Below are 10,762 nucleotides of genomic sequence, written 5' to 3'. Positions count from 1 at the left end.
GCCTCTGTCCGGGTGAGCCGCGTTGTGCCAAGCGGAGGTTGGAGGACCATACTTATTTTAGCGCAGTCTAGAGACGGTAGATTCGGATGTAAAACAGCCAGTTGGTCCAATCCAGCACACATCATTATGGCCTCATTATGCCCCACCGTTCATTTTCGTTCTCCTTCCTGGTCTTAAAGTTTCTTCTGCTTGGCCCTGGGCCCTTTTCCTGTTCAGTGAGTGAGCTCATCTCTTCCTGGATGAGCTCATCATTTCTATAATTTAAGTACCTCTAAAGTTATGTCTTCTTTGCCGAGCTTCGCAGCTGGTTATTCGATTGCCTACTGCCTCAAAGTTTTATCAAACCTAAACGGTCCGAACAGAGCTTTCGATTTACGCCCTTGTCCTTTCTCCAACCAGTTGGTCCTTTGACCTCCATGTCAGTAAAGGAATCCACCATTCACCAAGTTGCTCAAGCCAGAAATGCGAGTCATCCTAGGCACTCCTCATCTCCCCACATGCCATTCACCGGCAAGTTCTCCTGGTCCTACATCTGGAGTCTCATTCTTCACTTGGCATCGTTTACTCTACCACCTCTCCAGTCTAATCTGAGCCACCATCTCTCCCCTATAGTTTGTTCCTTCTACTCTTGACCTCTAAAGTCACTCCGCCATCCCTTCACTTCACCCTCATCCAAGTCTGTAGTTAAAATTCATCCTTTAAAAACAAAATCCAGTTTGGTTTTTACTTCCTGCTCCTTTAAAAATCCAAACTCCTTTCCATAACCTATCTCTGGGCTAGATCCAGCCCCTGCCTGCTTCCCTTCTTTAATTTCATGTTCCTCTTCATCTTCCTCTAATCACTCTTTCATTCTTCAAGAAGCCAAGCTGACTCTCCATCCCAAAAGGCTTTCACCTGTCCGGTGCCTAACTCCGCCCCTTAAGTCTCAGATGTCAGGTACTTACTGTATCAGATTTTTCATTACAGTTGATGTGAATGAAGTGGAATTTGTCAGAACGACCTTGGCTCATGTAGTTTAGGAAGAGAAAGGATAAGAGGGTGGGATATGAGGAAACTTTGATCCCTAGATAGATACCTAATCACCCATGGTATGAAACTGTAGCTTTCCTGTGATTAGTTACTAAAGGTAAAAGTTACCCCTGGAATTTAGAGATGGGGGTAAACCCGACTCCCGAGGAGTTGGCTCATTGGATATGTAGGGAATGCAAATAATAAGAAGCATGCTAAACATACAATCCCTTCATTATTGTTATCTGTAATAGCTAAAATGAAAGTTCTAAATTCAAACTTGATGCTAAACCAAGCTCAGATTTAGACAGATCTGAGCATTGACCACTAGCCTCAGACCTGCTCATAAAAAGAAAAAATATGTCAGAGCAACAGAAAGTACTTCTAAGGCCTCTGGTTACCAAGAAGGTAGTCATTGTGAGGGGCAGGGCTGAAAGTTCCATGCTTCTAATCATGGCTCTGTCTTTCTGGAGACCAGACCCCATCCGAGAGCCCACCCAGAGTTGCCTCTTTTGAACAGAAGATGCTCCTAGTGCTCTTATCATTTAGGAATTTACAAGAATTTTATGAACTCTGTGTCAGGAACTGGAGGCAGAGACCAATATATATATTTTCCATTATCTCACAGGATGAATTTAGAACATTCTATTCTCCCTGAGCATATATCGATTTTCAAGCAATGTCTATTTAAATTAATTTGGAAAACTTCCATGTCATGTATATGAGCCAGGTTCTCCAGAGTGGAAGAATCAGTGGAGACACACACACACACACACACACACACACACACACACACACACAGGCTTGCAAGTCTGAAATCTAAGGTAGACTCACAGGCTGGAAATTCAGGAAGAGTTGATGGTGAGGTATCATATCCAAAAGTTGCAGGCCGGAAACTCAGACAAGGACCATTTTATCAACATTAGTTACAATGTCTAGGGCCTATAGGCTTTTTAGGAATCTACAAAATGTTTGAAACCTGAAAATAAAATGTACTGATTCCAAAATAGAAAAAGAAAAGTACAATTAAGAATAATAAATATTTAATGCAATGATAAAACATAATTTTTTTCCATAACGAATTGATTGCAACTCAATTCTTCTGTACTGACAAGTATTCCAGGAGAAGGAGGAGGAGGAGGAAGAGGAGGAGGAGAAGGAGAAGGAGAAGAGAAGGAGGAGGAAGAAGAGAAGAAGGAGAAGGAAATAGCAAAAGGAAGACAATGGAGGTTGGAGGAGGGGTCTTCTTACTCTTTGAGAATCTACCTCCCTTCCTCACGCTCACATTCTTGTTCCCCATTTCTAGGCTGAGGAATTGTCTGTCCATGACTGGAAAATGAGATTTTTTCCATTAACTTAGTGAAGAAAATATGACAGTCAGATGGCTGGAAAGGCAAATATTGTGGTATGTAAACTAAACAAAACCAGAACTTCTGAAAGCAATGTTTTTAGTACATGTCGTTATTAAGTAATATAACCCCAAATGCGTTTTGGTTTCTATAGTGTAGTCCCCTTTATCAGAAAACCGACTCTTATGCTGCTATCACCAGTGCTTTTGTTTGCCTTTTGCTCACCCAGGCCCTCCTGAACCATATAAAAATATCAAAGAGAGCTTGTTGAGGTTCCCATTGCAGGCAGGCACCAGTTAAGGATTCTGGAAAGGACGATATCTTTTGTTCCAATTCATAATGGATTGGCTTCAGCTGTTTTTCCTTCATCCTGTCTCACTTTATCAAGGGGCGGCTTTTCCTTTTGCACTTCTGTTTAATTATCTCTGCAATATGGATTCATTTTCCACTAATGCCAGGTAGGTTTGAGGGCTAATTTTTTTCTTACATCCGTGAATACTATAATAGGTCAAAAAGCACAGATCAGAGTGCAGATGTAGAGATTAAATATTAATTACACTGGTCATTTTTAAGTTTTTACTGCCACCAATTATTGATTACTTGATCACAAATGTGTCTAATAGAGTAAAACTGAACTGAAAATTGCCATCATGTCTGCACTGACTCAGCCAAAGTTTGATAAGTTCACATTAAATGGGAAAAGGATGCAAATAAAATGCGGAGATGGATGTCGAGGTGATATAGGAACGATGTAAAAGCCTGCATCTATGCACCAACCATTATATGACTTAAATGTGATTTAAAAATTGTTTTTGTATGATTTTTTATAAAAATGAAATAAGTCAAAACAAATTTTGTTAGATTAGCTCTAAATCTGGGGTTCGAAAATTATTGTCACTAAATACTTGATAACTTGATTGAAATGATTTTTTTTATAGCTAATAAACTCAATACATTAGAGAGAGGTTCTATTTAAAAAAAAAAGATTTGTGGAATATCCTTTTGAAAAGTTAAAATCCTTTGTCAAAGGGTTACATCCTAATAATTTGCTTATTTTGAAAATTAGGATACTTATATTTGGGGCTTCTTAAGGAAAATCTAGCTGTATCTAACAATTAGTTAGGATTGCTGAGTTTGTTTAAACTATGGAGTGTTATTACATGTTCACAACTGATTGCCAACCCCTACCTTCATTTAGAAGATAGGTGAGGCAGTTGTGAAAAATTTTTAATTGAGAAAGAATCGCAAACAAAGCAGAACAAGTGCAAGACAAGGGTTAGTTCCCATAGGATTAAGAATGCTGGCTTGGGGGTCAGCCTGGTGCATTCTGGCCCGCTCACTTACTGGGTGTCCTTGTACATGTGAATAAACTCTCTTGGGTTTATGCGTAAAATGGAAATAATAAAGGCTATCTCATGCGGTTCTTTTAAGTGTTAAATAAAGGTATTTCTTATGAAGGAACTCTTAGCCCAATGCCTAGAATAAAATAAGCAGACACACAAAAAAATCATGCATCCTACATTGTACATGTATAGACATTTTAATGTTTACGAATCCCTAGGGCAGTTGCTTCTGCATAGAGTGTTGCTTCTGCTTCCACTTCGGCTGTGTAAGGAGTAAGTGTTCTCCTCTTTTTCCCATGGCAGGGAAGTAAAGGCTTGTACCACAGTGTTAACAGGAGTGGTTGTGGGGAGGAGTCACCCCAAGCATAGGCTTTAAGAGAAGCATAGGAATGGCCCAAGGAGGATTAAGGCAGGTATAAAGATTTTCTATTAGAGTTTTCGAACATTTATCAAAGGGAGGCACTGAGCATTCCCCCTTCCTCCCCCTCCCCCCGCTAAGGTCGAGGGCAGTGCAACCCTATGGAAAGGAAAGAGATGCATCTCAATGAGAGCTGCCTAGAGAGCTTCCCTAGATCCTCAACACCAGATTGACATCACTTTTCACACCACTAGATTTTGAAGATGTTTTTACTAGGAAGCCTTCCGGACCTGTCACCCACAGGATTGTTAGGGGCAGGTATTGTTCCTACTTGAATGTCGAACATCAAAGAGAGGCTCCCAGGGTCGCTAAGGCAGGAATCAAGGTTTTTATCTTCTGGGAGTGACTCACAGATTGACCCTGGCTGTTTCCCTGCATGGTTCTTTCCTTTAGAAGAACAAAAGGAAGATTTTGGAGTGATAACAATATAACTTCTTTAGGTGTTATGTGAGGCCCACTTCAATTGGGTGACCCAGATGGCATCTGAAGTGACCTACTGTCGCACTGTTCTACGTCAGTTTCACAGGTTGTCCTTGTTGTTTCAGGTGCCTCTTTCTCTTGGCTGGAGGAGGTGCCCTGGCCTTGACTGCTATGGGTTCCTTCGCTGTGCTTGTCTTCATTCCTGCTCTGTGTGCCGTGGTTCTGATCTATTCACTCGGCCCACAGGAAGTCCACAGACGGACTTTCTTCTTTCAAATGACCTGGCAGACACTGTGTCACCTGGGCCTGCACTACACTGAGTATTATCTGCAAGAACCTCCTTCCACGAGGTAAAGCAATTTGTTCATTTGATTGTACTGAGCTGTTCAAAAGTTAGTTTGCACCGTGGTGGTAATGCAGAAACTGGGTGTGGTATTTGAACATGAATTCTTCCACATTTGAGCAGTGTGATCTTGAGCAAATCATTTAACCTCTCTTGGCCTCGATTTCTTTTTCTGGAAAAAAAAAAAGTGTGTTTGTGTATGCAGGGGGTGGGGAAAGGTTAATAAAATCTGTCTTGCAAGACTCTTATTTTAGAGATAATGAATTAATGTAAATATATGACTACTAATAACTACAATGTGTTACCTACGAAGCAGTGTCTGGCACTTGGCTGTAATTATCATTGTACCTGAGAAGGAGGTCGACCCAGGAGTCCCACGGCCCATAGATGAGGTCTGCCTGGCAGTGACTAAGCACAGTTTACTCACCAGGCTAAGCACAGTTTACTCACCTCACATGGGTGGTTTAGACTCACAGCCAGCAGCCTGCCCTCCCCTTTAGCAGGACAGGCAAGGTATAAATCCACTGTACACCTTTGTTGCCTTCCCATGGCACTGGCTGTGTAAGAGTTTTACTTTAATTGAGGCCCAGCTATTCCATCCTCCTAGAAGAAGGAAAGTCATCCAATCTAGGGGAAAAAATCAGGCACTAATTACAGTGTAGAGAAATGTCTTTATGAGTTAGTGAGATCACCAAGATTGTGGGGAAACACCTCTGCAATCTTGAAGTCTATTGTCCATGGTCACTCAGAGAACCAGGGCTTTGATCTGTTGAGGTGTGCCACCTCTCTGATTCTAGCCTGCCACTGACTTACTCACTTTGCCATTGTACCAAATCCAGAGTCCTTTTCTTTATCCTATTTCACCAAAGCTTCAGAGTTTGCTTCTCTGAAGAAAAGGGAAGATGGCAGGTGGGTAGGAGGTAGAGAATACAAACTGAGATGTGGTGAATTAGGATTCCAGTAGGAAGCCAGGACCTGATAAGGGTTGGAGGAACAAGTTGAGTAGGATCTAGCTGGACAGGAGGAAGGCTGAGCCAGAGCTAAGGTGAGAAGCTGCATTGGTTTTCTTGGGTTTTCATAACAAAGTACCACAGACCAGATGGCTTAAACAACAGAAATTTATTTCTTCTGGAGGCTGCAAGTCCAAGATCAAGGTATTGATAGGTTCGACTTCTTCTGAGGCCTCTCTCCTTGGTCTGTAGATGGTCATCATCTCCCTGTGTCTCCATATGATCTTCCCTCTATGTGTGTTTGTGTCCTAATCTCTTCTCCTATTAAGGACACCAGTCATATTGAATTAGAGCCCATCCTAATGACCTCAGTTTAACATAATTACTTCTTTAAAGACTGTATCTCCAAATACAGTCACATTCTGAGGTACTAGGGGTCAGGACTTCAACATATTGTGGGGAACATGTTCAGTCCTTAGCAGAAGGTGAGTGAACAGTTTGGTGTCATTGGAGGCTACTTTGCTTACTGTCAAATGAAGAGGTCAGGTGTCCTTAAGTCCTAGACACACAGATAGAAACAGCAGTGACTGGGAAACAGTGCTGTTTTCTCTCTGCAGGACAGCATTCCTGATTGTAGAGTACGTCGCTGTAATTTTCATTAATTTTCTCCACAATAATCCTGCCAGCACCATCTTCCCTATATGTGATGGTGCAGCAGGAATAGTTCAGGCAGTTGGTTAAGAACACACATCAAATGGCTAATGACTCAGTGCACGCCCTGAACCTCTAGCTTGACTCACCTTTCCTCAGCTCAAACCCCAAAGTCTGCAGACTCTTACTGTTAGGGACCGGTTCATGTTTCAAATCTTCAACTTCCCATCATCTCTTCACTACTAAGTTTTTGTTTCTTCTATGACAAACTTCTCCCAGGTCCATGATCCTAATCTTTACAAGCCATTTTTAGAAATATTGTAATCAATGTTTCCCTACAATATTCCTTGTCATTCTTTTATTTGCCTCTCTGACTAATGATTAACTTCCCCATTTACCTTTGGATCCTGCCCAGAGTAGCCTGTGGTTCTGAATCATTCCAAGCGTCTTTGTGGAGACACTGCAAGTCATGAGATTGGTCTCAATCATTCAGAGACCCCCATTTGCTGTGGGGTCATGTGTGAGGGACTGGATAGGATAAAAGAAATATGTTGTGTTTTTATATTAAAAAAAAAAAAAATCTCTTTCAGGTTCTACATCACTCTTTCTTCCCTTATGCTCTTGACCCAGAGGGTCACATCCCTCTCACTGGACATTTGTGAGGGGAAAGTGGACGTGGCATCAGGAGGCATCAGGAGCAGGAGCTTTTTGCCTGAGCATCTGTGTAAGGCACTGCCCTATTTCAGTTACTTGCTCTTCTTCCCTTCTCTCCTAGGGGGCCCTTTGTGTTCTTTCCAGAGGTTTCAGTCTCGTGTACAAGGGTCCAACTCTTTGTATCCCAGGTACTCTTTCTGGGCTCTGACCTGGAGAGGTCTGCAGATCCTAGGACTACAGGGCCTAAAGGTATTTTTGACAGGGGTGGTGAGTGCAGGAGTGGGACTGGCTGACTGCCAACAACTCCAGTGCATCTACGTCATGTGGTCCACAGCCGGGCTCTTCAAACTCACCTACTACTCTCACTGGCTCCTGGATGACTCCCTCCTCTGTGTAGCAGGCTTCGGATTGGAGCTTGGTCAGAGCCCTGGTGAGGAGGGATACATCCCTGATGCGGACATTTGGACACTGGAAACAACCCACAAGATATCCCTGTTCACAAGGAGGTGGAACCAAAGCACAGCTCGGTGGCTCAGACGCCTCATATTCCAGCACAGCGGGGCCTGGCCATTGTTGCAGACATTCGCCTTCTCTGCCTGGTGGCATGGACTCCATCCAGGACAGGTGTTTGGGTTCCTTTGCTGGGCTGTGATGGTGGAAGCTGACTACCTGATTCACGCCTTTGCCAATTTGTTTATCAGATCCTGGCCACTACGGCTGCTCTATAGAACTCTCACCTGGGCCCACACCCAGCTCATCATTGCCTATATAATGCTGGCTGTAGAAGTCAGGAGCCTCTCCTCTCTCTGGCTGCTGTGTAATTCTTACAACAGTATATTTCCCATGGTATACTGTATTTTGCTTCTTCTATTAGCAAAGAGAAAGTATAAATTTAACTGACGTCTTTCTCCAGCCTTCATCTTATACATCCATGAAACAAATTTAGAAAGTGGCAGATGGTGTGTCGATGATGCATATGTTTAAATTTTTCCATAACAAAAGTGTTTTTTTGAGTATTGAATTAATATACCTGATGCTTTGTCATGGAAATTTGTGTATCTACTTTAACAAGCTATTATACTGGTATTAGGGATCCACAAAAGAAAAAGACAATGGTTTCTTCCCTTAGAGTTTACAGTTTCACTGTGGAAACAAAGTTTAAGTAAAGTAATACGTAAAAATATAAGGTACTGTGAACCAAATGACAAATGGTATGTATATGGGCATCCAAAAATTGAGTGTCTGATTGGTTGGTTCACTTGATCCTAGAATGTGAGTTTAGCAAGACAACAACAACAAAACAATACCTAAATCATATGTTGCTCTGTTATATGATCTAGAGACTCATCCCTACTAATCTGATGAATTTGGTCTAAAATTGAAAAGGCTGATATTATCTCAGAGCTATGTTAATAAACTTAAAATCCAGATAAGACTGGATGACAACTTAAACTTAAAATCCAGATAAGACTGGATGACAAATCGTTAAATAAAAAAATCGATTCATGAAATATGTCACATGAAGAGACTAATACCAGAAGTAAACACTATTTTAGTACAACTTTGAGGGTCTGGTTCCTTTTTCTTGGCATATCCTAAATACCTCCGTGTTCTTCTTCCTCTGTTAGGATTTTAAATACACTGAGAGAAAGATGTCAGCACCCGTGAGTTATAGTGAAGCAATGTCATTTAATTTGCCCTTTCACAGCACTGCCACATCTGCAGGTCACCTGGACTGTTATACAATCACTAGTTTTCTTTAAATCGACTTTAACTCAACTTACTTATAAAAACTTTCCCTCTTTTTAAGAAATTGCATTGGTGGAAATTGGGCGTAGTGTACTAATTATGTTTTATTCCGGTACTCACTAAAATAAACACATACTTGTTTAAATGAAAGATGTTTATTTGTGTATTGCCTAAAATCATCTGCTTACCCAGGATTATATCTATGTTACCATAAGAAGCATGGTGTAAGTATCTAAGCTTCCAAAACCAATCATTTCCATCCTTCTCAAAATATAAAATTGCAAGCTTTTAATATTTAAAAACCAATGAATCAATATTAGAAGTTACAGATCACTTAGAAAATTATAGGTCAATATCACTCACTAACATTAAGGCACGCAAACTGCCCAGTCTTAGCACACAGAACATAATACAACAAGCAGCGAGGGCCCTGATGAACAGATGGTATGCATTTGGGATGGTCACAGTTCTATACTTCCTCACACCACATTCAATAGCTCAAAGGAGACAACAGGACAAATGGGATTTCCCAGAGTTGGGAACAGTCAAGGGGGAAACAATAGATAGCCAAGGAAATGTTAAACGACTCTAAGATCATTACAAATATGTCACTAAAATAGTGATCCTTAGATTTCAATCCAGAAAGGCAAATGGGGTAGTGGTGGTGGTGTATATAAGTTGGAAGAAAATTTAAATAATCATTGCAGCATTATTTATTACAGAAAATAATGTCGACATTAAGAGAATAGGTAAACAAATTATGGTAGACTATTACAGAATTGTTAAAACCGGTCCTTTTTAGAGAGGCACTTTTGGGGAGCTGGCTACACGGATATATGTATCCAGTTTATGAAAATCCTTTGAACTGTGCACTTAGGATATACATAAGTTTCTGTATGTACGTTAACTTCAATAATTTTTCGAAGTGATGATTTTAATGATTAGGGAAATGCTTACAAGAGAATGTTCAATCTTTAAAATTAGTTGCACAAGGAGGCTTTTAAAATGCTATTTGGCCTCCAGATCTATGGCCCTTTGGTCTCTGTTGATAGTCAGGGATAATTTCTGCTCTTCTAGTTAAACCAGGGCATCTACTTCCTTCCCTTCTATTTGCATCCTGTAGGAAGGGTTTCATGTGACTGGACAGTGTAAAGAATAATGTGACTTGAGAGAATTAATCTAAGGAAAACCATCAAAGCCAGCAGGGGCCATCTGTCTGCACAAAGGGGATCTAAGAAGGATAGAGAACAGAGACTGTTGTCTCCCAGTCCTCATTCCCTTTGTTAGGACTTAATTCTTTCTGTTCCAGACTGCTGCCTGAGATGCTCCCTCAGCAACTGGCAGCTTTAGTTTCCTGTCCTTCAGTTACTGATTCTACCCATGTATCTACCCATGCATACACATCCAGTCTGTTGATTCATCAATCCTTGTTCATCGGTTCCATGAGAACATGGTAAAGGAAGCCCAGATACTTTTGAATAATTTGTCCCAGCAAGGATTAGGAGATCTTTCCAATCAAGAAACTGCCATGAGGCCCAGTTCTACCCCTCTGTCCAAGGGATGCTACTCAGCCCATGCGAGTGACCTCCTGGAGCCAGAGATGTCTCTGCAGTAACCTGAGAGGCCCTGGCAGCCAGGCTGCCAAACCTGGGTGAAGGAAAAGAAATCTAACAATGAGGAGCAGGTTGATGATAAAGCAGTTTCCGTGGGTGTGAAAGAACAGATTTGACCACTGTAATCATAGGACACTGCAGAGACCAATGAATTATGGGCATTACAATGACCAGTTGCTGTAAAATAAGTAGCAATCATGGGTAATTGTCCTGATTAAAATGCCAGCTATTAAGACTGCAGATTCAAGTCGCTTCCAACAAATT

General features: G+C 41.3%; 1 protein-coding gene and 1 long non-coding RNA gene across 3 annotated transcripts; one reads left to right on the top strand and one right to left on the bottom strand.

Moving 5' to 3' along the window:
- Positions 1-7: 7 nt before the first annotated feature.
- On the top strand, positions 8-9,024 carry MBOAT4 (membrane bound O-acyltransferase domain containing 4). 2 transcript variants are annotated; one of them, XM_016136128.2, is made up of 3 exons: positions 8-2,413; positions 4,664-4,888; positions 7,073-9,024. In XM_016136128.2, the coding sequence occupies exons 1-3, from the start codon at positions 2,379-2,381 to the stop codon at positions 8,034-8,036; spliced, it is 1,224 nt and encodes a 407-aa protein (XP_015991614.2). In that variant the 5' UTR covers positions 8-2,378; the 3' UTR covers positions 8,037-9,024. The 2 variants fall into 2 exon arrangements, with proteins under 2 accessions (XP_015991614.2, XP_015991615.2); XM_016136129.2 differs by having other exon boundaries at positions 8-2,815.
- LOC118609361 lies at positions 5,306-7,513 on the bottom strand. Its single transcript, XR_004953353.1, has 3 exons — positions 7,490-7,513; positions 6,881-6,942; positions 5,306-6,152 (listed from the first exon to the last, which is right to left on the bottom strand). It is a non-coding gene; the product is annotated as an uncharacterized LOC118609361 (long non-coding RNA).
- Positions 9,025-10,762: the final 1,738 nt, after the last annotated feature.

This window comes from Rousettus aegyptiacus, unplaced genomic scaffold, assembly GCF_014176215.1.
Source record: "Rousettus aegyptiacus isolate mRouAeg1 unplaced genomic scaffold, mRouAeg1.p scaffold_m13_p_11, whole genome shotgun sequence".
Classification (NCBI taxonomy): Eukaryota; Metazoa; Chordata; class Mammalia; order Chiroptera; family Pteropodidae; genus Rousettus; species Rousettus aegyptiacus.
This window is presented reverse-complemented; position numbering and strand designations above follow the sequence as displayed.

Bases quoted from the DNA above. Each gene is read 5' to 3' on its own strand.
- MBOAT4 (XM_016136129.2), top strand. From the start codon at position 2,697: ATGGATTGGCTTCAGCTGTTTTTCCTTCATCCTGTCTCACTTTATCAA. The intron at 2,816-4,663 runs GTAGGTTTGAGG...TTGTTGTTTCAG, and splicing joins TCATTTTCCACTAATGCCAG to GTGCCTCTTTCTCTTGGCTG. The intron at 4,889-7,072 runs GTAAAGCAATTT...AATCTCTTTCAG, and splicing joins CAAGAACCTCCTTCCACGAG to GTTCTACATCACTCTTTCTT.